This window comes from Rattus rattus, chromosome 5, assembly GCF_011064425.1.
Source record: "Rattus rattus isolate New Zealand chromosome 5, Rrattus_CSIRO_v1, whole genome shotgun sequence".
NCBI lineage: Eukaryota > Metazoa > Chordata > Mammalia > Rodentia > Muridae > Rattus > Rattus rattus.
Genome location: NC_046158.1, coordinates 96,762,623 through 96,788,103, shown reverse-complemented (window position 1 = coordinate 96,788,103; position 25,481 = coordinate 96,762,623). Strand labels below are relative to the sequence as shown.

General features: G+C 42.5%; 1 protein-coding gene across 2 annotated transcripts in view; it reads right to left on the bottom strand.

Moving 5' to 3' along the window:
• Window positions 1-25,481, bottom strand: part of Bub1b (BUB1 mitotic checkpoint serine/threonine kinase B) — a 47,650-nt gene that overhangs the window by 5,795 nt on the left and 16,374 nt on the right. For both annotated transcript variants that reach the window (XM_032903923.1, XM_032903922.1), the window contains exons 6-19: window positions 24,933-25,099; window positions 22,779-22,993; window positions 22,412-22,503; window positions 20,350-20,579; window positions 16,687-16,799; window positions 15,843-15,958; window positions 14,581-14,630; window positions 12,882-12,939; window positions 11,479-11,587; window positions 7,757-8,019; window positions 6,719-6,852; window positions 5,924-6,064; window positions 5,325-5,425; window positions 642-791 (exon numbers count right to left, since the gene is read on the bottom strand). In XM_032903923.1, the coding sequence (XP_032759814.1) occupies window positions 642-791; window positions 5,325-5,425; window positions 5,924-6,064; window positions 6,719-6,852; window positions 7,757-8,019; window positions 11,479-11,587; window positions 12,882-12,939; window positions 14,581-14,630; window positions 15,843-15,958; window positions 16,687-16,799; window positions 20,350-20,579; window positions 22,412-22,503; window positions 22,779-22,993; window positions 24,933-25,099 (1,939 nt within the window). The remainder of the gene's footprint in view (window positions 1-641; window positions 792-5,324; window positions 5,426-5,923; window positions 6,065-6,718; window positions 6,853-7,756; window positions 8,020-11,478; window positions 11,588-12,881; window positions 12,940-14,580; window positions 14,631-15,842; window positions 15,959-16,686; window positions 16,800-20,349; window positions 20,580-22,411; window positions 22,504-22,778; window positions 22,994-24,932; window positions 25,100-25,481) is intronic.

Sequence of the window (25,481 nt, the reverse complement as noted above, 5' to 3'; positions counted from 1 at the left end):
GCCAGCCAGGTCTAGGCACTTACCACCAGGCCTGCTGACTTAAGTTTGATCTCTAGAACCTATGCATCAGAAGAACTGACTTTATCCTCAAATCTCCATTTACATCTCACACACACACACACACACACACACACACACACACACACACACACACACACACACAAGTAAATAAAAATTAAAACTGAACTACTTCTTTTCTTTTTTTCTGAGACAAGGTTTCTCTTTGTGTAGCTCTGGCTGTCCTGGAACTGAATCTGTAGACCAGGCTTGCCTTGAACTCAGAGATCCACCTGCCTCTGCCTTCCCAGTGCTGGCATTAAAGGTGTGCGCCAACACTGCATGGCTGGTCTATTTCTAGATGATTGAAAGGAATTTCGCATTAAGTATCTTAAAATTTTAATTATATTTCTCTCTCTCTCTCTCTCTCTCTCTCTCTCTCTCTCTCTCTCTCTCTGTGTGTGTGTGTGTGTGTGTGTGACCACATGCTGTGTGTCTTGCATGCCATAGTGTGGGAGTAGGAAGCAGAGAACGATTTACAGGATTTAATCCTGGTACCATTCGGGATCACGCTCGGCCGTTAGACTTGGCATCCAGGGCCACACCTGCTGAGCCATCAGTATGTGCTTGATATTCTCACAAACCTGAAGGGTGGAGCAGTTTATATACTGGTACCACACAACATGGCCATCTTGATACTGACAGCAGCTGCAAAGCTGGTCGCAGTCCTCATTCAGACGCTCCTTTAACTTGAGGTTGATATAAAAATCCCACGGGAGAGGCTGAGAAGATGCCTGGAAGTCAGAAAACAGAAGGGCACTCAGAGCGTGCTGAGGGCTGGCCGACTGAAAACAGTTGGAGACAAGATCTCACAGAGTGGCCCAGGATGGCCTAGAGCTCTTCCTACAGTACAGTTAGGGGAGGTCCTGATACTAGGGTTTAGTTCCCTAATTGTTCTCGGTTTGTCAATAAAGAAGGCCAGGGTCAATTGCTGGGTGGAAGGTAAAGGCGGAACTTCCAGGTGCCAGGAGGAAAAGGCAGAAGCAAGGAAGGGGGGTGGGGCACGGGGATGGGACTTTTCTGTCATGCTCGGGAACAAGAAACACGCAGCAATCGTGTAAAATCATGTAAGCTGGGGCCTATAGCCCCCACTACAGGCGGATGGCCATGGCGGTTGGCAGGGGCTGGCTGATACAAACCACTACGTTTAGGGCAGGAGGAGAAGCAGAGATGAGAAGTGATGAGGGCACACCTTTCTTTCCAGGAAGGAAATCTGTGTTCAGCAACTGTGCCTAGTCGGCCAGCTCTAAAACAATAAAGCTGTCTGTGTGTTCTCTTCATGAGTGGATTCTAGGGTCTCGGGAATGGGTTGGTAACAAACCCCTCCTGGAGCAAAGGCAGGTAGAGAAAGAAGAAGCTGGGATGGGGCTGGCAGCAGCCAATCCTGGAGCCAAGCCAGAGCCAAGCAGGAGCAAAGCAGTCAGGAAAGGAAGCTGGGAGAGGGGTTGGGGGACGCTCGTGATAGCCAGGAGGGGCTGGTAGCACAGCTGCAGCTTTTAAAACTATAGGCAGCACAGTACAGCCTGGCCTTGAGCTTCCTGTCTGCCTCCTAAGATGAAAAGTGTATGCTAGCATGGCCAGCTGGAAAACACCGCTTAGTCATAAAGAATAAAATCATATTAATTGTAAGAAAGTGATAGAAATGGAGACTATGTTAAATAAAATGAGCCAGACACACAGACACACAGTCTGCTAGGATACGGAGAATCTCAATTCTACATGAAGGCAGGAGGGACCTATAAGGAGGGCAGCAATGAGGAGGCCAGGGAGAGTGGCAGAGGGGAGGAAGTAAAAGTGCAATCACACACACCCCAATATATGTTACAATAAAAGCCACTATTTTGTGTGCTAACTAAAACCAACTAACCAACCCAAAAGAAAAAAATAACAAAAACCTTAGAACTTAGGAGGCACAGGTAGGAAGACTAACACAAGTTTTGGCTAGCCTGGTCTATATATTCAGTTCCAGACTAACTTCAGAATGAGACCCTGTCTAAAACAAACCAACAAAACCCTTCGCATTTTTTCCAGCCTGTTTGAGTCACTGTTTCATTGCTGTGAAGAGATACCATGACCAATGAATGCAACTCTTATAACAGAAGGCATTTGCTTCGGGTGTGCTTACAGTTTCAGAGCTCAGTCCATTATCGTCATGGCAGCATGCAGACAGATCTGGTAGTGCTGGAAAACATCCTGATGCTCAGACAGAAAGAGACGCTGGGCCTGGCATGGGCTTTTGAAACCTCAAATCCCACTTCAAGTGACACCCTTCTTCCAACAAGGCCACACTTAATCTTTCTAATCTTACCAAAGAGTTGCACTCCTTGGTGACTGAGCAAATACATAAACCTATGAGCCATCCTTACTGAAGCTACCACACAGCCCCTCTCACACTCCAGTGAATGTGGAGTAAAAGATAATTTAAAAGCATAATCTGGCCAGGCGGAGTGGTGCATCCTTTAATCCTAGCACTCTGCACTGTGAGTTCCAGGCCAGCCAAAACTACATAATAAGATCGAGTCTAAAATGCCAAAAACATACGACCATCAACAAACACTAAAGCATGGTCTGTAAGAAAGGAGGACAGAGGGGCAATCCAGGTCTGCAAGCTCCAAAGTTAATGCACTCAGAAGACACAAGAAACACTGTCCTAGCAGCGGCGGGAACTACACGTCAGTCATGGCACACAGGTGCTATCGAGGAAAACCAGCAGCAGCTCTGAGTAAGGCTGTGTAGCTGCAAGAGTGCCTGAACCCCACTTAAGACTCAGTCTCCAGATTCTCCTCCTCTTCCTGTCATTTCCAGGTGTAAAACAACAGGCCTAGACTAGAAGACACCAAGTGCTGTGGGGGATGGGATGGGAGCTAGGAAGGAGCTTTTCTGACACACACGGGCCTTCCATGTTGCTTCTCTCCTACATTACCTCCTTACACCAGCAGTTGGGCATATTCTCTGGGCAGGAAATGAGAAGCCCTCTTTCAGAGACCCAGTTCACTCGAGGGAAGAGACTTTACAGTTGGTGGGTTTGCCAATCAAATGCCAGAACGACCTCATCTACAGTGAAGCCCCGTGGCTATCAAGGCCTCTCTCTATACACACAAGGCTTTCAGTTGGCTTTTAGTCACATGCCTAACTCTGAAGAGAGTCAAACAAAGTTGCTAACATGAAAAGACAGAATTTTAAACAGAAAAAAAGAAAATGGATAGGAAGGGAGGCAGATCAGGGACATGAGGGGGACATGGGGGGAACACAGGGGAGGGCATGAGGGGGACAGGACAAGGACATGAAGAGGACATGAGAGGGATAGGATAGGGACAAGACACAGACTGCTTTTCTCCTCTCTCTCTTTTAAAAGAACATCTTATGCTGGGTGGCAGTGGCAGCAGCCACACCTTAAATCCCACACTCAGGAGGCAGATCTCTGAGTTTAATGTCAGTCTGATCTACAGACTGAGTTCCAGGACAGAGACAAAGACAGACAGACAGACAGACAGAGAGGGGGAGGGGAGGGGGGAGAGGGAGAGGGGAGAGGGAGCACTGGTTGGTCTTGGTGCTCACAACCATCTATAATGGGATTTGATTTCCTCCTTTGGTGTGCATGAAGACAGAACACTCCTCTATATGAAATGGGTATGAACGTGACAGGACAACTTGTGGGAGCTGGCAATATTCTTCCCTGCTGGTTTCAGGGATTGAACTCAGGTTGTCAGGTTTGGTGGAAAGCACCTTTATCCACCGGGCCATCCTGCTATACCAAGAAAAACAATTTAAAACTTCATTAATATCACAGCAAAATAAAAAATATTCCCTCTATGAAAGAAATGTAAAAGCCTATAAAAAGAATAGGACTGTGGGGATAAGAGTCTGAGCCTGCAGGGTGTACAGTGCAGAACTCAGCTGTGGGCAGGGTGCAGGGTAACACACAGTATGTATATTATGTCAGTATTATAAGTGACACGACAGTGTTTTAAAGTCTATGGGAAGGTGTGTGTATGTTATCTGCAAAGACTATGTCAGTCTACACAAAGGACTTGAGGACACTCAGGTTTGGGTGCCTCGCACAAGTAGGGGACGCTTTAGAAGCAGTCACCTGTAGCTAAGAGACAATCAACTGCAACTACAGAAGAAAAAAGACAAAGAAGAAGCTAGAGGAGGAATAAAAATATTTTACTTTTAATTTTGTCTGTCTGTGGTGGGTAAGTACACTCAAGTGCAGGTTCCCTCAGAAGAGGGTTTCAGATCCCAGGGCACAGGTGGTTGTGAGCTGCCCACTGTTGGTGTGATGGATCAGGGGTAAAGGTGTTCTTCACCAACCCATATGATAAGAGAGAAACTGTCCTCTGATCTATATACACAGACACAAATAAATGCTAAACAAAGATATAACCGTACAGGGAAATCTATACCCTAATATGAGAAATTACGAATTGAGAAAGCAGAAAATTGAAAGAAACATGTTTTTCTTCAAAGAAAATGTCAAGACTGAAAATGTCAGACTGAGATGTGTACTGATTATGTGCCTAGCACACAGATGATAATAGACTTATATCAAAGCGCGGCCACATGCTGGCCACAAACAAGACTTCCAGGATCTAAAGACAGGGAGAAATTTCACACAAAGTTACTAGAATAAAAATGTGTCACCATGCCCATAATCCAGGTACACAGGAGGCAGAGACAGGATTATTACTGGTTTGAAGCCAACCAGGCCTACTTATAATGTCCTTTATCTTACAATACCAACTCCCACCGGGGTAAACTGTTCATATGAAAGCCCCACCGTACTTGTATAACTTGATGGCAGAGAGGCTGACTCCTGACCCCTTTTCCTTCATCCCTTCATACTGGTTCTTTTAATACTAGCCAAAAGCTAAAGGCTGTGAGGCTGGACCCCACCAATTGGGAAAAGACACAGTCACCACACACATAAGAATAAAAACCCAGTGAGCACTGTCTCTAGGTGTGCTTGGTCGAGGATCTAGCACATCCTTTTGTCAAGACCAGAATACAAGCTGCCCGGAGGGTGGCAGTCCACACACCCCAGGGCATGTTTCCTCAGAAAGATAAAGTCAAGAGAACACTTACTTAGTATGCTTAACACAAGAGTCTCTACACAACTTTCCCTCATTTCTTAGCTCTGATCTTGACCTAGAACAGTGACTAAGCCGACTTCTTGGTGTCTCTGATTCCAGGTTTTACAGTACCATAAGGGACACATTGTCTTCTTTGCTTATTTACAAGGTGATGAAATCAGAGAGTCATCTCACCTTTATCATGATCAGCTCTGCAGAGTTCCTTGGTGCCACCCAGAATAACCTGTAATCTTCACATGTTAGGTGCTCTTGTTTGATGCAGTAATCTTCGTGACCTGTGGAAAGGTTTGGTACCATCTTGAAGTCACTGTGAATATATGTAGATCCTTACACTTTACCTCCAGGCTTATGTGTGAGAGGTGCTAGTGTTTTTGCCATTAAGTGGCATCTAGAATACTTCTTGAAGTCATTTATATAAAAATCCAAAGGGGCCCCAAACAGATGGCATGGCAGTCAGAGGACTCATCACTCTTGTAGAGGACCCAGGTTTAATTCCCAGTACCCGCATGCTGGCTCACAACCATCTGTGACCCCAGTTCTGAGGGATCCAACAGGCATCACACGCATGCAGGCAAAACATTCATTAAATAAAATACATAAATATAAGAAAAATATTAAAAGAGGCAAATAAAAGTACAAATTTACAATGTGTTAACGTCTCTCATGCTATTTACTACAACCTAGGAACATTTAGTGTTCAGGGCCTGTGGCATTCAAGTCACTTATTTGTAAATGCTGTCACAGCAAAAGGACAGGTACTCAACACTACTTACCTAACTCAATTTCTTTCCCTAGTTCCAGCATAGGCATCGGCCTGTCTTCCACAGAAAACTCTGCAAAAGCACTTAGCTCTGGTAGGGATTTTAACAGTTGTAGGCGATAATGTGAACACCAGGGTGACTGAATAGCATTTTCTGGGAGAAAAGAAGTTGAAAAATATAAAAATTAATGTTTAATATACAGTAGTAAAGGAGCTGGACAGATAGCTTGGTAGTTAAGAGCACTTCTTGGATCTTCCAGAGGATCTGAGTTTCGCTTAATCTCACAGCTCACAACTGACTATAACTCCAGCTCCAGGATTCCTGATGCCCTTTTTTAGCCTTTGTATGATCTGTCTGTCTGCCTGTCTGTCTGTCTGTCTGACTCTCTTTCACACACACAAATATATAAAACAGATTGGGATTTGGGGGGTGGTGGAACACATTTTTAATCCCAACACCTGGGAGGCAGAGGCAGGCAGATCTCTGATTTCAAGGCCAGTCCGGTCTACAGAGTGAGTTGAGTTCCAGGACAGTCTGGGCTACACAGAGAAACCCTGTCTCAGAAAAACAAAACAAAAATAAAAACAGAGAAGATGGAGGGGAGGGGAACTCCAACATGACAAAGTGAACACTAGTGACCTGACGACATTCATTTGCCTTGGGCATATGAAATTATGCTAAGTTAGTGCTGGTTTCTTTGGGAAATAGCACAATTGGAGCAGTGTCAGTAGTTACAGGCCAGCCTGCGGAGGGATGGAAATGTTCACCAAGCAGACTCGGAAGCTGGCCTACTGGCTGGGTGGTTACCTGCTGCATCAGTAGTCAGCTCCAGCTTTTCCAGAATCTGAAAGCCTTTGATAGAGGATGTACTGGTAACTGAAGAAGAGGATCTGGAGAAGCCAGATGAGTGGGTGGCCTCACGGCTGTCTTCAATAATTGGGCTGCAAGAAACAAGAGTGAAACTGTCGTCAGGGACAGTATACACCAACTGTCAGAACTTTATATATTTCTTAATAAAGACCCATCTCCTTTTACAAGTGTTTTGCCTGCATGCATGTCAGTGCACCAGTCTGGGGACAGCACCCACAGAGCCAGAAGAGGATGTCAAATCCCTGTAAATGGAGTTACAGAGGGTTGGGAGGTACCATTGTAGGTGCCAAGAACTGAGCCTGGGACCTCTGCTGGAGCAGCCAATGCTTTTAACCACTATCTCTTTAGAGCCCAACTTTATACATTTTAAATTATAAATTTTAAACTGAACTCATCTTGTAATAGAATTTATTTTTATTAGTTTTGCTTTTAAAGCACATAATTTTTCCCAAATCAGAAATAGATAAAAAAAAGTTTTAGATCTATTATATGTATGCAAGCATTCATTCTGCTCACAACTCTGTGCACCATGCATGTGTCTGGTCCATGCAGAGGTCAGAAAAGGGCACTGGATACCCTACAACTGGAGTTACAGAGTTGAGAGTTACCATGTGAGTGCTGGATCAAACCCAGGTCCTCTATAAGAAAGTGCTCTTTTTTTCTTTTTTTTCTTTTTTCTTTTTTTCGGAGCTGGGGACCGAACCCAGGGCCTTGCACTTGCTAGGCAAGCGCTCTACCACTGAGCTAAATCCCCAACCCCAAGAAAGTGCTCTTAACTGCGGAGCCATCTCTCCTTCCGTCCTGAGTCTCATAACCATCATGAGCATGGGCAAACAGTGAAAGCTGACACCTGGTCACTGTGACTGACACTACACTGCACACTCACTCTTACTGAGCATGGGCAAACAGTGAAAGCTGACACCTAGTCACTGTGACTGATGAGCACACAGACCAAGAGAGCAAACGTGCAGTCACCTCAGCTTCTTTATGCTGAGAGTCTGGAGATGAACAATGTGCTGACCCTCAGTGGCCTTCCCATCCAGATCCTCTTCCTGCAACCCTTCCTTGGGATCAGAGGCGATGCTTTTCGAGGGCAGTATCTCATGGAACGGAGTAGAAGCAAAACGAGCTGCTCTAGCAAAGTCACAAGTGTCCTCAGGGTTGGGACAAAGAATTCCATTCCTGAAACCGGTGATGATGGCATCTTCACTCAAAGGTTCAATTTCTGTAAGTTCATCCTAAAATAAAACAAATGCACTTTAGCTAGCACAGTTTACAAACATGATACCACACACACGCACACACACACACACACACAGAGTTTTTAAAAAATGTAAGACATCGGATCATTGACATGGGATTTAGAAATAACAAACCAGGACCTCTAGTTGAAGACACTTTAAAAAGCACAGGACAGGGGTTGGGGATTTAGCTCAGTAGCGCAAGGCCCTGGGTTTGGTCCCCAGCTCCGAAAAAAAGAAGAAAAAAAAAAAAAGAAAAAGAAAAAGAAAAAAAGCACAGGACAGAATTGAGGAAAATGATTTTGTTAATGAAGAAAACTATTACTTCATCAAAAAATATACCTGGAGGACTCAACGATAGAAAAACTGCTTAATGTCCTCTCCCAAATAATTTTATCTGAGAGCTGAAGAACTGAGACTACTTTTCTCACTTAAAAAGTATTCCAGGAACTGGAGAGATGGCTCAAAGAGTACTTGCTGCCTCTCCAGAGGACCCAGGTTCAGGTCCTAGCACCTGTCAGGATAGCTTAGCTCTAAGGGGCTTGGTATCCTCTTCTGGTTTCCACTGATACCTCAACACACACAGACAGACACAGACACAGACACAGACACACAGACGCACAGATGCACGCGTGCGCATAAGTAAATAAATAAATAAATAAATAAAAAGCATTTAAAGTAAAATAAAATACTACTTATGGATCTATCTACCAGTTTAGACCTTTAGGATATAACTTGGGGAAGGGATGGTTAAAATATTCAGGTAATTACTTCTTTTAAAAATCTAGGAAGACATTACAAAGGGATAAGAAAGGAGGGGGAGAAAGAGGAAAGGAAAAGGGAGAGAAGGAAGAGGAGGCAGAGAGAGTGAACGAGGAAACCACGTTAACAGTCCGGCCCACCATGCACTGGGCGGCTTCTCCAGAGCACAGCATGTACTGCTTGCTCTTTTCAGTCACTGTGCTGTCCACAGCAACTGGGGACCAACAGTCAGAATTTCAGAATTACAGGATGACTTTCCCAAATTATTTAAAACAAAGGGGAACATAATGTGTGGATTCGTCTCTGGAAATTTAAATTTCACAAAACTAGAGTGGGGCCTGAGTATCTTTTTTCAGTCCAAGTCTCCTAGGCTCTTCTGAGTCAGTAGAAATTCTACATTTTGGATACAAAATAGCATTGACATTCACATCTAGCTACAAAATCCTGTGTACTTTATCAGATATAAAATTATCGAAAAGGTAAACAAAGAGAAAACTGTATTAAAGCCACGGTCTCATTTCCTTGGATGTGGAGAGGAAGTGCAGTCGCTGAAGCTCCTCAGCCACTTCCTTCTCCCCCTCCCCCTCCAGCAATGCCTGGGGCTCATCTGCAGGGTTTTCCTTCCCCACGGTTCCAACAAAGTGCATGTCAGTGCCAGTGCCTAAGGTCTTTTTATCTGACTTGAAGGCCTACATCCTGTCTTTCTACCCCTGGTTATTATTAAGTCTCTATGACAGTAGATAGAACAGAATAGGAGGGACATGAGGCAGCTCAGTGAGTAAAGCCACCTACAGCCAGCCTGGTGACTCAAGCTCAATCCCGAGACTCACATGGTGTAGAGAACTTCTGCCCTCATGCACACAAGCACTCCCTACACATAAACACAACAATGACATGTAAATAAAAAGAGAATAGAGGAAAAAATGGTTGGTCTACATAATGTTTCCATTGTCACAAAAGGCATGTTACCTGTATGTTGGGAAAAAAAATAATTCCAAGTATAAAAAGGCTGTCAAGGGCTGGAGAGATGGCTCAGCGGTTAAGAGCACTGACTGCTCTTCCAGAGGTCCTGAGTTCAAATCCCAGCAACCACATGGTGGCTCACAACCATTTGTAATGAGATCTGATGCCCTCTTCTGGTGTGTCTGAAGACAGCTACAGTGTACTTATATATAATAAATGAATAAATGTTAAAAAAAAAAAAAAAAAAAAAGGCTGTCAAATCAGTGACCCCCTCCCCCCTTAAGACTCTGAGATATACTTCATCACTTCACAGTGTGCATCTCAGTGTTCTAGTGTGTTCACATCAGTGTACTACTTTGGTAGAAAGTACAGAGCACTACCCGTGCCTCGCCTGCTATCACCCTCTCCATAATTCCTATCTATTCTGTTTTCTTATGGACACTCCGTGTAAATGGGAAATATTTACCATACGTTTCTTAATATCATACCAGATCCACACACTCAGTTTATGTTTCTGAGTGGAGAAAGTGATATTATTTGTACCAGGGAAGGAGAGCATGGAAGTCACTTTCAAAGCATTGCTCTCTCCAGACACATGATTTCACTTTCTCGAAATGCCTAGTTTCCTGCACTTACTGTGAGGGTCAACCGTGCTGTAACAAATATCAGTCTTCCACTCATTCCTTTGACTTGTCAAGTAATATGCCACCGTGTGGACATATATCTTACTTATTCATTAGTTCATCACATGCAGGTTGCTTTCTCTATCATGAATAATATTTCTATACTATCTGTGTATGAGTTTAGTTATCATGGGTATGTCATGGATGGGATATGCTGTGGCTTATAGTAACTATGTTTAACTAGTAAAAGAATTTATTCCCCAGACAGGGTTTCTCTGCGTAGCCCTGGCTGTCCAAGAACTTGCTTTGCCAGACTGGCCTCAAATTCAGAGATTCACTGTCTCTGCCTCCCCAGGGCTGGGATTAAAAGTGTGCACCACCACCACCACCTGTCTAGTAATTATTTTATGTGTATGGATGCTTCTCCTACATGTATGTTAGCATATGTGTGCAGTACCCATGGAAGCCACAAGATGGCTGTGGAATCAAACCCAGATTGGTCCTCTGGGAGAGCAAGTCCTCTTAACTGCCCCAGGTTCAACATTTTAAGGAATGACCAACGTGTTTTCCAAAAGGACTGTTGGTGCAATGTATGAAGGTTCTAATGTTTTTACATCTTTGCCTCCAAACATTTGTTATTATCTGTCTCTTAATTATAAACATTACAGTGGGTACAACATAGTATCTCACTGTGCCTCTAATTTGCATTTCCCTGGTGACATAATTATGAATATCTTTTCACGTGCCCTGGTCACATTGTGATTCTAATGTGGTTCATCTAAATCTCTGAAACAAGATCTAGCCATGTACTCAAGGCCTAAAACTCACTGCACAGCCTAGGCTGACTGTGAGATTCTCTTCCACTCCACTGCCCACTGAGGTTTCAACATCTGCTGAATGTCTAACATTTGTTTGAATTTTATTTTGTCCGCCTGTGTGTCAGGGAGAGTTATGCGTTGGTCAGAAGATAATTTGTGGGAGTCAGTTCTCATTTCACCGTGTGGGACCCAGAGACCAATCTCAGGTATCAGGTGTATCTACCCAGCCAAACGTAAACTTCTGAGCTATTGAGTGAGATAACTCACTAAGTCCACTTATGTTAACTTACACAAACATCAGGAGATATGTCCTCATTTGCAGGGATGACTTCTGTAGTTTTGAGAACTGTAAGGGGTCTTCGCTGGGCATTGAGAACCTGTGGACCATCTGTAGCAGGACTGGGAAAATAACATATTCCAGTTAGCACTCCCAGCTATTGCATATAGAATAACAGTAAACTTCTGATTTATGCTTTTTTGGGTTTTTTTTTTTTTTTGAGATAAAGTTGTATTATGTATCCCAGTTTGGCCTTGAACTCATGATCTTCCTATCTCAATCCCTTCTTCCCTTCCCTTAATGTGTACACCAAAGTACCTAGCCACCCTCACTCACAAGTCTAAGATATTGGGGAACAACATGGTTCAGTGGGTTCAATGCTTTGTAGTAGAAGCCTGCTAACTTGAGTTGTATCTGAGAGACCCAACGGTAGAGAGAGAGATGCAATTCAAAGCTGTCCTCTGACTTCCATATGTATAGACTGGCAAGGACACCCCCCATATATATATATGTGTGTGTGTGTATATATATATAATATATATATATACACATACACACATACACATACATATGTATATATACACACATGTATATAATATACATATGTATTAATAAATACATACAAAATATTTTTACAAATATTTTTACAAAATATTTATATAAAAGAATTTAAGATAAAGGGCTAGAGATATGGGTTAGTGTTAAGTACTGGCTGCCCTCACAGAGGACCTGGATTCGACTACTAGCACCCACACGGAGACTTATAGCGCTGCTTGGTAACTCTAGTTCCAGGGGTCCCAACACTCTTTTCTGGCCACCTTGGTCACACAAATTATGTACAGATATACACATGGACAAATACCCACACACGTTACTTTTTTTTTTAATTTAAATTTTTTAAAAATCTAATTTTTTTAAAGAGGACCACCTTCCTCCTCCTTTTAATTTTTTTTTTTTTTTTTTTTTTTTTTGGTTTTTTTTTTGGGAGCTGGGGACCAACCCAGGGCCTTGGCGCCCTAGGCAAGCGCTCTACCACTGAGCTAAATCCCCAACCCTTAAATTTTTTTATTTATTTAATGTAGGAGTGTTCTGCCGCATGCCAGCCTGCAGGCCAGAAGGTTCCAGATGCCCTTATAGATGGTTGTGACCTATCACATGGTTGCAGGGATTTGAACTCAGGTCCTTTGGAAGAACAGTCAGACACACTAGAAGAGGGCATTGGATCCCCATTACAGATGGTTGTGAGCCACCATATGATGGTTGGGAATTGAACTCAGGACCTCTGGAAGAACAGTCAGTGCTCTTAACCTCTGAGCCATCTCTCCAGCCTGAAAAATCTAAAATTTTAAGTTAAAAAAGTGTACATATATAGGAAGATCTATTTCTTTATAACAAACAAATACAATAAAACCAAACCTTTTGTCCTTTTTGTCTGAAAGAGACTCATCAAAAATGGAAAACGGCATACTGGGACCTATAGAAAGAGAAAAAAAGTTTTAGGAGTATTTAATTCTTCAAGAAAACTATAGAAAGTAATTAATTCTGTGCTGTTTTAAAAGAAAATCTATAACTAAAAATCGATTTTATTTTAACTATGTATGTATGTGTCTTGTATGTGGGTACATTACATACTGATCAGTGAGTTCAGATGTTTGAAGAGGTCAGAAAAAGGGTACAGCTTCCCAAAGCCACAGTGCATGTGTGGGGAACCAGACATGGGTCCTCCACTGCAGCACGTACTCCTAACCACTAAGCCATTTTTCAGCCTCAAATTGGTTTTTATAAGAGAAAAGGCCTATAAAGTAAAGTTCATTTCATAATAATTATCTAACCATGTGTCTACTTCTTCTTTGCTCCCAGCCTTGTTACCAACTCCAAATCCAGCCCGACATGGCTCTGACAGATTCAGAACACTTCATTTCATCTGCAAATGTTCTGGTATGTTTTCTAAGATTTATAAAAGGCTCTTTTATTATTTAAGACATAATATCTATATAACTAACAATCTCTGAATATCTAGCCGCTAGTTCTACATTTTAGAAACTGTTTCCAATGTTTTTTTTTTTTAAATGTGTCTGAATTGGAAATGCGTAATCTGCTCCGTATGCTGTCAGAGTCAAACGCCTGCCGTCTGAGACTGGTGAGGAGGCTCTGTCCATGAACCTGACAACCTGAGCTCCACATGCGCCATGACACGCAAGCGTACATACACAAATAAATAAGTGTACAGATAAATATGAGAATGAAGCCCAAATCTTCTAGTTTTCTATTTATTTTTGATCTTTCCGTGCTATCACGGGTCTTGCAGGCTATCATCCGTCCCTCTGTATTGAACATGCGTCTCCCTGCTTAGTGATCCTTAGATATTATAGGACAGACTTAGAGGACACTAGATTTATGTTTTACAAAAACTACTTTTTAGTGGCTGTTCATGTTTTTACCACTTAAAACATTTTAGTATGCTTTACGTGTTTCTGTTTAATATCACTGCTGAGCCGTCTTACCGTCCTTAGGCCTCCTTTTACTTATATTTTTCATAGCTTGAAGGTTTTTTCTTTAGTAGCTTTTATACAACAATCATTGATGAAGAAAAAAAATGAGAGGAAAAATGTGAAATCTTTTTCAACTGAGATTAACAGATGGGAAGCCTAATACTTTTAACATATTGTTAGCAGATAAGAAAACCAATCTGAATATAAAATCGTTTAAGACATTCCCCTCTCCAAGAGCTGCTTTCCTTACAGAGCTGACTGCTAAATACTCCTGCTACGTTTGCTTAAGTGCAAAATAAAATAATTACTTATTTTGCATATGTGTGAGCATTATTTGTGTAGTCACAGTGACTGTGTGAAGGTTGGTGGGTTCTGAGGATAAAAACCTAGGTGATTTGGGCTCTACAAGTGCCTTAACCTGTCAGCACATTCTGCTGGCCCTAAACTAAGTATTTTCAAAGAGTTGCAAAATCTTATGAAAATATTCTCTCAAACCACATGTAATAAACACTATATGACCATTGTCTTCTTATAATTATTTTATTATAATTAAGCAAAGCACACATTGTTACTATGTAATACATTTGCTGCATTTCTCAAAAACGCTGTCAAATACAACTTACCTTTGGTCTCAGGTTGTTCTTGCAAAATGTTCTCAGCAGGTGAGATTTCCCTGTGAAGAAATTTGTTAAAAAGAAAAATAAATGTGCTCAATACCCATAAGAAGAACCTTCTGTTTTAGAGAGAAGCTCACATTGTCCAGGGCAAGCTCCAGCTAACACAGTGGACAAGGGTCTGAACTGCCACACAACCAGCCATGTGCTTTTACAGTTTGAGGATTTTCTATTACATGGCCTTGCTCCTCATATTGAAGAGGAACCGTTACACACTGAAAATGCTATCAATATACTTGATAACACAAGAACAGTTAAGGCAGATTACAGTAAGTTAAGCCACCAATTTTATAAAACAGAAAAAACAGCACCACAGAAGGCACATATTAGAGTGAACAACAGATTTTTTTGTGTGGTAATTATTTGAGTTTTATTTTATTTTTTTTTAAGACAGGGTTTCTCTATGTAACCTTGGCTGTTCTGGAACTCACTCTGTAGAGCAGGCTGGCCTAAAACTCAGAGATCCACCTGCCTCTGCCTCCCTGAGCGCTGGGATTAAAAGCATGTGTTACCATGCCCGTCTTTGAGTTTTGATTTTAATTAGTATATATTCAGTGTACACAGCACTGGACTGGGGTTGATGAGGACATTTCATTCAAGTATGGAATGCACTTTAAGTATATGTCCTTATCCCACACTTTGCTTTCCTGAGACATTGTCTTATCAGACTTTATCAGTCAGATGGGCTTTCATCATTTTGTCTTGATCAGCTGAGTACTAGAGTTACAGGACACACACCAGCACATTTCTCCTTTTGGGGGTGGGGACAGGGCCTCATGTATTCCAGGCTGGGCTTCTGGCCTTGAATTCTTTTTTTTTTTTTTTTTTTTTTTTTTTTTTTTTTCGAGCTGGGGACCCAACCCAGGGCCTTATGCTTCCTAGGCAAGCACTCTACCACTGAGCTAAATCCCCAACCCCTGGCCTTGAATTCTTAATTTAATCCTCCTGCCTCCAACACCCCCACCCACCCCCACCCCCGGCCAAGTGCTAGGTTTACAGGTGTGTACCACTGTTGGCTCAATAAATAAAAATTTTTTACTTTTACCTAGGAAAAGTCAGCATCATATATTCCCTCTTAGCATGAAACCTTACGTTAACGTTTGTACAACTCATCGCTCAGGACTGCAAAAGGATAAGGAGACTCCAAGTGGGCAGAATCAAGTTTGTTCTATGATCTGTGAGCACTATGCCGTCCACCACAGTAGTCTTACCTAGGATTCGAGCTTAGTGGCCAGATGGAACAGGACAGAGGCACTCCCAACGTTTCCTGAGACTCTGAAGCAATCTCCAATCTGGCTGAGTCCTTTGAAAGCATCTTCTCTTCTTGCTGTTTACATTAACATAAATAAAACAAATGTCCCTCCCATACAGAAAATCCTATTTTTACGTTCTAGTGCTAATGTCTGCTTTACCACTTTCTATAGATATCTGCCAACCACATCAGACAAAAGGTCTCTTTTATAGAGAGAATCTCTTGTGTAGTGTATGGAAGCATCACCTACCAATAAAAAGCTGATTGGCCAATGAGCTGAGGCAGGAAATAGGAGGTGGGAGTTCCAGTAGGGAGAGAATTCTGGGATAGAGTCAGGCACAAGAAGAGATTTGCCCCAAACTCTGAGGAGACAGATACATAACTAACCACATGGCAGGACTTAGACAAGTTTAAACTAAATAATTGGGTTATGACCTAGTGGAATGACCCAAAAGTTTTGGCCTAGGCATTCATTCATAAATAATTCAGTCTCAGAGTCATTATTTTGGGAACTTGGACATGGGTAGAAAAGCCTGTGGTTACAGTCCTGCCAATAGCTTAGGTTCCTAGTCAAAGTGGTATGGTTGTACTCAGATGAACAATGGCAAGTATATATTAAATTTTAAAAATTAATCCCATTTGAATGGACCATGACTAAAACAGAAAGTTAATATCAGCATTAACAACAAAAATATAATTGAGAAGTCAATGAATTACCTCACTTATTTCACAGGTCTTTAAGAGTCACTTGTTAAATTACTTTCCTGCTAGTAGTATAACTAAGAAACTACCAAACCATTTACCTGGTCACCAGCTCTTTCTTGCTGAATAGTCTGCATTGCTTTTAGCTTTCTCTCCATCTCTTCAATCTGCTTCTGCATTTCTTCCCTCTTCTTTGCACTGGTCAGCAGTTCGGCTAGAAACAGGGAAATGAGTGGAGGCATTTCATCATGTAAACACTGCCTCTGAGGCTTATACCCGCAGTGCACATGTCAATACTAGTGAAAAGGAGAAAAGGAGAACAGGGCCCTCAATTTGAGGTCTGCTTCTCTTTTCTTTTATGTATCTAGTCTAGAAAAAATTACCTACTACGCACAAGTACAGTGGGAAATAGGATCCAATGATACAAAATCCTTGGCCAAAAGCAGCTAATATCTAAATATGTCAGAAACACACAAAGTAACAAGAATCCTTTAGCATTCTCAGCTAGCTTGGGCTACAAGCAAGACTTTCTCAAAAACATCAAAAGTATCTCTAAAACAGGGCATGGAATACCTGTAGCTTAGTTGGTAGAGTGCTTGCCTAGCATGAAACCTTGGGTCTGAAAGAACAAGGCACAGTGATGCATGCCTGTAAGCTCAGGACTTGGGAGGTAGAGGCAGGAAGGTTTAGAAGTCAATATCATGTAAGTTCAAGGCCAGACTAAGTTACAGGAATCTATTTCTCAAACAAACAAGAAAACACCCCCACCCCCAAAACAAAACAAAAAGCCACACCAAACTTGCAAGGGAGGAGGCCACTGATAGACCACTTGATCCACAGTGCAAACCTGAGACTCATACTTAGTACAGCAACAGCACCAAGGAGGGTAGAAAACTGTTCAAGAGATGTAGGTGGGGTGGGGGTGGGGCTGGAGAGATGGCTCAGTGAGCACTGGCCCTCTTCCTGGGGTCCTGATTCAATCCCAGCAACCACAAGGTGGCTCACAACCATCTGTAATGTGATCTGATGCCCTCTTCTGGCATTCGGGTGTACATGCAGATAAAGCACTTATACATAAAGTAAATAAATCTTTTTTTTTTTTTTTTTTTTTTTGGTTCTTTTTTTTTCGGAGCTGGGGACCGAACCCAGGGCCTTGCACTTCCTAGGCACTGAGCTAAATCCCCAACCCCATCTTTTTTTTTTATAATATTTCTTTTTTAAAAAGATCTACTAAAAATCAGTGATCTTTTTGATAAATTGCAATGATAAAGCTAAAAACTGAATGATGAGGGATCAGTCATATAGAGATCTAGGGAAAGTCTACTGGAAGACTACTACTGTATTGAAGAATCCAGAGGAAAAGCCAACTTGCTTGTAGCTTCTTAGAAGTAAAGCAGTAAAAGGTGGGGTTGGAGAGGTAATCATGTGGTATTGTGAAGAAATAGGCACTGGATTTGGCAAAAAGGCATCTGATGACCATGAACAGACAGAATACCTAAGGGAAGACTGGGGAAGTCTGGGGTTGGGGAGATGGCTCCGTGTGAGTGCCTGCCTGCCATGCAAGCCTGACAATGCACTTTAGAAGGGGGTTCCCCAGAACAAACTAGTTATGTAGATGAGCTCTGCTTTTATCAAGACTCTGCATAAGAACGAGGTGTGTGTGTGTGTGTGTGTGTTTGTGTGTCCGAGAGCGTGCGTGCCAGGTGTGGTAACTACCGCCTAGGGAAGCACTCGGGAAGGGTGGCTAAAAGGGAGAGCTGGGAGAGGGCAGCTTGCAGACCCCATGGAAGAGTAGCAGCCAGAGTGAGCGAGTGGATCCAGAGCTCGGGAACTGATAGAAAACATTCCTTTTTAATCTTACCACAACAGTTTAGTCATCAGGGGGTGGCACTACGCAAGGATTAGGAGCCTTGTTAAGAGTAGGTACAGCCGGGGTTGGGGATTTAGCTCAGTGGTAGAGCGCTTGCCTAGGAAGCGCAAGGCCCTGGGTTCGGTCCCCAGCTCCGAAAAAAAAAAAAGAACAAACAAAGAGTAGGTACAGCCTTGTTGGAGGAAGGATATTACTGGGGGTGAACTTTAGGATTTCGTAAGCTTCAGGTCTTTCAACAACTATTGCAGAAAACCAGAGCTGTAGATGTAAGACTTGAAAATTTGAGATAAAATTGAATTTATCTACTGTGATAGTTTGCATATGCTTGGCCAGGGAGTGGCGCTATTAGATGGTGTGGTGTTAGAGTAGGTGTGGCCTTGTTGGAGGAAGTGTGTCACTGTGGGGGTGGGCTTGAAGACCCTCCTCCTGCTGCCTGAGGATGCTCAGTCTGTTCCTGGCTTCCTATGAAGATGTAGAACTCTCAGTTCCTTCTGCACCATGCCTGCCTGGGTGCTGCCATGCTTCTGCCTTGATGATGATAGACTGAACCTCTGAAGCTGTAAGCCAGCCCCAATTAAATGCTGTTCTTTATAAAACTTGCATTGGTCATGGTGTCTGTTCACAGCAATAAGACCCTAACTAAGACATCTACCCATCCCACTAAACTTCAGCTCAGAGATTCCTTCAGCGGAGAATAAGATGTGTTTCACCTCACTTCCATACAGTAGGTATGAACTAAAAACTTTCCTTAGAAAAATGTTTTTATAGAGGTACTTTGTTAACGTGGCTCTTTGGGGGTACTTCCTGTGCCAGAGACTAACTGAACGCAGGTCTCCACACACACTTATCACTGAGCTTCACCCTTCAGCTTAGTTTCTATTTCTTCCCGGAAGTGCCACCTTCTACTTTCTGCCTGTGCTAGGGAACATCAGCTTTTGATTGGCAGGTGATTCTTTTACACAGTGCACAAGAGATTATCCCTACCCTTTATGTGCACTCACTCATGTTTTACGTGCATATGACTGTGTACTACTGTGTACTTGATGCCTCAGAGAGCAGAAGAGAATGCTTGGTGTGAACATGTGTTCTGGGTAGTGAACCTGGGTCCTCTGTAAGAGCAGTTAATGCGGGGCCATCTCTCCAGTCCTCCAGTTTGTGATTTCAAAAGGCAGTACTCAGTCTGGTGTGGCGGTATACACCTTTAATCCCAGCACTCGGGATGCTGAGACCAGCCTGGTCTACATAGTGAGATGAGACCCTGCCTCAAAACAAACAAAGCAAAACAGAGCCTCCCTCAGCTGGCCCCTTGCTTTGCAACCATGTCTTCTTCCCACATAGGCGCAGAGGGCCTAGTTTTCAGTAAGAGTATTTGAAGTCTACTTTACCCTTGTTCTAACACCCTAAGTTTCCGGCATTCCCTCTCCTGTGTATCAATCCATCCCACTCCATCAGCTGCCTCCTAACTCCCAGAACACACAGCTCTAGAACAGAAACTGCTTTCTCTCCTCCTCAACTTCCAAATCTTCCCTAATTTTAAAATGAGATGACTTAAAAAATAATAGAAATAAATACTCTAAGTGACTGAGGTATGACTGAATATGTTAATATAAAGAGGCTGCTAGAGAAACTGAGACCCCTGTTTCAGACAGCATCAAGAAAGGTGCTTGAGGAGGAGCGGCCCCATCTGCAGAGCAGGCACAGCCGCCTGCTGCTCCTGTGCAATGGACGCTCCTGCAGTCGGACAGCTCTTCTTCTACTCTTGAGAACAGGCTGTGTTCTCAACATAATGTTTTATGGGAGGAATTACACAAGCATAGAAACATTAGCACATGAAGGTACAAGGGAGGCGATCTCTCAGACTTGGAAAGTTATTTTCTTAGAACAACTCCCATACCTTCCCTTCGCTCTTTCAGCTTCTTCCGGAACACTTCAGCTCGGATCTCCTCAAAGGAGAACTCCCCAACTCCGGCATAAATCTTCTCCTTACAGTACATCATCTTCTCCTTCTTCTCCTCACACCCTTGCTGATGACTCTGAACTCTCTGCAAGGGGTCTCCTTCCTCTTTCCCTGGCTTTCTGGTGCTGAGAACATGGTTGATACTAGGTTCGATTTTACATGGCGTCCTAAGGAAAGGAAACAATTATCATTCACTCAAAGCCAGAGTGCATTATTTCTTTACTTCGCCCAAACAGATGAACAATACCAGCAGCAGGACTATTGTGATGTTTCTGAATCACAAACAAAGTGAGACTTGAAAATGGGGCTAAAATAACTCAAGGGTCACAGTAATTATGTCCAGAGCCCAGTGGTAAGGTATATGCTTACGTCAAGGAACACTAGGGTGGGAGGTGGGAGTTCTGAGGACCACCCCTGCTTTGAGGAGAATTAGTAGCAGGTTAGGGTCATCCAGTCCAAATGACCACATACTACAACTTCTTAAACCTGAGCCAAACAAACCTTTTCTGTGCATTTATTTTAATTTTTTGGAAGACAAAGTTCCTGTTTAGACCATGCTAGCCTTGAACTCATAGAGATCCATGTCTCTGCCTCCTGAGTGCTGGGGTTAAAGGCATTTTATACCTTTAGCTTCATAGCTCTTGTAAACTCAACATGATAGGTTTGCTTGGTCTGGTTGTTCAGGCATTTGTGAAAATGACTGAAAACTGCTTAACACAGCTAGGCTGGAGAATTCCAGCAAAGAATGATTCTCTTAACATGAAGGGCAACTACAAATCATTAAGAAAAACCACCTCACTGGGCATGAGGGAACTTGAGTATACAATCCCGGCATTTGAGTTGTCTCTGGCTTACACACACACACACACGTGCACACATGCACATGTGCATGCACACATACACGAGTGCACATACACACACATACACTACACACACACACACACACACACACACACACACACACACACGCACGCACGCGCACTAAAATAAATCTTTTTAAACAGGAGCCAGAGTGGAGGCACATGCCTAGAATCCCAGCATTAGGGAGGCGAAGGCAGGTGGATCTTGGTTGAGTTCAAGGCCAGTCTGGTCTACAAAATGAGTTTGAGGACAGCCATTGCATATAGTGAAACCTGTCTCAAAAAAAAAAAAAACAAATAAATTTAAATTTAAAATGAAATTGACATTAAGCTCAAAATCAATTCTATAAAGGTTTTGATGGCTTCCCGTGTTTTATGCTTACATGGAGTTCTTGCTCAATATTGTACTCGATTTGCATCTCTATGGTTCCTATCATGTTGAGTTTACAAGAGCATGGTCTAAACAGGAACTTTGTCTTCCAAAAAATTAAAATAAATGCACATATTAGCTATGAGGAAATTCTTACTTTGAAACATGAATTAAACCTAGTATTTGGAACTCACAATCTTTAAAGATTAAAGCTTGGGGTGATTATTTATCTACCATTTTGCAGATGTTTTTCTTATAACGAAAACATTAGGGGCTGAGGAGTTGGTTCAGCAGTCAGAGCTCCTGCTCCTTCAGAGGACCACACTGAATCCCCAGCACCCACATGGAAGCTCACAACTGTTTCTAACTCCAATCCCAGAGGATTCACTGCTTTCTTCTGACCTCTGTGGACACCAGACATGCATGTGGAGCACATACATGCTGGCACTCATACAGATTATTTAATCTAATTTTTTTTTTAAAGTGTTAAGGATTATGAAGGAGAAGAGAGACAACCAGAAGAGAAAAATAGAGTAAGACAAAAATTCTAATGACTGTCAGTAACAGAGCAGTGTCTCTCCCGTGGAGTATGGTGGTTATTTCTGCTACAGCAAGAGTACGTAATCCTACTAGTTCACTAGTAGCATAGGCAACAGATACAAAGAAGACAGGTTTCTCTGCCGTCATGCCCACCACCAGAGGCTCTGGGGCTCTCAGGAACTCTGCCCATCCTTGGCAATCCCTCTGCACAGGATCTGGAAGCACTCACATTACTGTCTGCTGGGCGCTCTCTTCCACATACGGAGTAAAGTTGGGAAGCACACTAGGTACAGATGTCACAGAGGCTGGGTTGCTATGAGGCTAAGAAGGAGAAAAAAGTTAAAACAATCAATTTACAAGTTTCTGCAGCAACTTATGCAGACCATCTCTAAATATTCTAGGAGTTAAGCACTGTTAAACACAGCCAGGCAGGGTGGGGCACAAGTGTAGTGCTAGCACTCGGAAAGCTAAGGCAGGTGCATTGAGAGTTGAAGGCCAGCCTGAGATTCACAGCAAGTTCAAGGTTAGCCTAAAACAAGAACAAACCAAGAGACCAATCAAGTCTTCATTACATTGCAAATACCATGAGTCCTTACCCTATATTCCAAGGGCCTGTCTGTGTTCCACGGGCCTGGCTGAAGCTCGTTCTCTTTGGCTCTAGGGACAGGGGGTGCCATCCATGGCTGGGCTACAGGCTTAGAGAGCTCCGGCCTAGAAGCACTATCAGCATTTTCATCAAAAACAGTGATCCTGCGATTGCTGTGTACTGGCTGAGGAAGTGTATTTAGGAATCCTCTGCTCTGACCTGGAGCTAGGGAGAAGGTGACAACAACAATGTCATGTAAAAGCTTTAAGTATTAACTTAGATGCCATATAAGATACACACATTCTGCTCCAAATTAAGAGGAATATTTCTTCAAAATGAGATTTAAAAGATTTTTTTTAAAAACCTTAAGTTAAGGTCAAGAGATGGCTCAGCAGCTAATACTACTCTTGCAGAGGACCCGAGCTGAGTTCCCAGTGCCCACATGGGGTGGCTCGTAATTCCTGAAACTCTAGGAACCCTCCCTGGCCTCCAAGGGAACCTGCACTCACATGCACACACCCATACACAGACCCACAAACATACTAATCATTAAAAACAAATACATCTTAGTTAAAAAAAAATAATAAATTCTCAATGATTCAACTAGTGACATTTTTGTACATTTTTCTTTACATTTCCCTTTGTCCTAACATTTCAGTCTTTAAGATTTATTTTCATTATTTCTAATTATGTGTAAGGGTGTGTCTGCATGAGTATGTGTATATGAGCATAGGTGCCCCTGGAGGTCAGAGGTGTGGGTCCCCTGGAACTGGAGTTACACACGGATGTAATCTGCCTGATATGGACGCTGAGAACAGCTCAGGTCCTCTGTAGGAATAACAAGTGCTCTTAACCTCTGAGCATCTTCTAATTCCTGAGCCTTCTATCCGACCCATACTTCAGACGTTTTAGGCTGGCTTTAAACTCAGATCTGCCTGCCTCTGTGTCCCAAGTACCATATGAAAGCAGTCCACTACTATACATGACCCTCACACCCTCTCTTTTGCTCATAACGTAAAGAGTCTCACATCTTCCTTCAGTCATCACTGTATCACTGCCTAACGCTATGTCATTTGGATGGTTAGTTTTCAGGTGTTTTGTTTTTGTTTTGAGACAGGGTTTCTCTATGTAACCCTGGCTGTCCTGGAACTCACTCTGTAGACCAGACTGGCCTCGAACTTGAGAGGTCCGCCTGGCTCTGCCTCCTGAGCGCTGGATCAACAGTATGTACCACCACACCCAGCACACTGTCTTAGTTTTATCAGAAATTAACCTAAGTATTTTTCAGTTTTCTATTTTATCTTAATTGAAATAATAGAGATGTACTAGAACCAAAATCACAGAGCCAGCACACTTACTAGGGGTACCTTCTATTGTAAGACAATTATTTCGAGCTTTACTGTGACGGTCATCATGGAATAGCCTGACAGTATACACTCCCTTTGCCCCAATTCTAGGCTCTTCAACCCACATTTTGATTGCTGATAAAATGAAACCAGGAAAGGGGTAAGGGAAACCCATCTGGTTAGCATGTCTGATGGTTATAATTTCAGGTAACCAAAGCTTATTTTCTTCCCTACTTTCTGGACAACCGTTCTGTGGCTCTAGAACAGTTTTGAAAAATAGTCACTGCTAATTAAAAAGAGGGGGAAAGTTTATGCAGGTGTGGGGTACTGCCTACAAATAATCCTAGCACTTGGATGTGGAAGCAAAAGAAAGAGGAGTTCAAGGCCAGACTCTAACATACAGCAAGCTTGAAGTCAAGTTGAACTATATAAAACCCTGACTCAGTACAAAAGAGTAACCATTTCTAGTGCTAAACAGCTGAAAATGCTATTACCTAAATCCTCTAAGGAATTAGTATACTTAAGCTTTATTTTGATAATACTACTGTATTACTATACATCTTTCATCTATTTGGAAATGTCACATCTCAACGCTCAGTCTCATTCACAGTCACAACATAAAGACTGCACCTTTGGCTTTCCTGCAGTCTGTGAATTAGCTCTTTTGGCTTTTCTTTTTGCCACCTAGTATTCAGGAAACTAGGGCAGTGTCCACACACGCATTTATGTGTATTTATGTGCTTGCTGCCTTCTCACATAATTTGCCTACTACAAGAGACTACAGGCTCTCCAGAGTAATATTTAACAAGCTTACCCACCCTTCAGAGCACCTCCAACACGGTTGATGGGCGCTCTGGCCATCTTCTTCCCTCTGCTCTTCAGCTCAGCGAGCGTGCTTCTTTGTGGTTCAGAGGACCCCAAGACCTCCTCCTCTTCATTCCCAAGGGCCAAGAGAGCTTGTCGAGACACTCGAGCCTGGAACTGTCTAAAGCAAGACAAAGGACAGTCAGCTTTGAATAGAAATGACCAGTTGTCATCAGACTTTCTATTTCTAATTTGATAATGTCAACAATAAGAACAAATAGAGAAAAAATACATAGAACTATTCTACAAAAACTTAATTCTCTAGGAATCAGTAGGCGAGCTTACGACATAAGGACTGACTAGATAACTTTGAGTCCTTTAAAATTTATATGTGACTAATTGGAGATGCTTTAAAAATCATCTAAGGACCAGCCAAGACTAGAAACTTGATGAAATTCAAGTTTCTTAGCAACTTTTTATTATACATCTGAAAATAATGTGCAGAGTTGTGTCAGGAGAAAATGAGTATCCAAATATCCTTCACCCAGGCCAACCAATTGTTA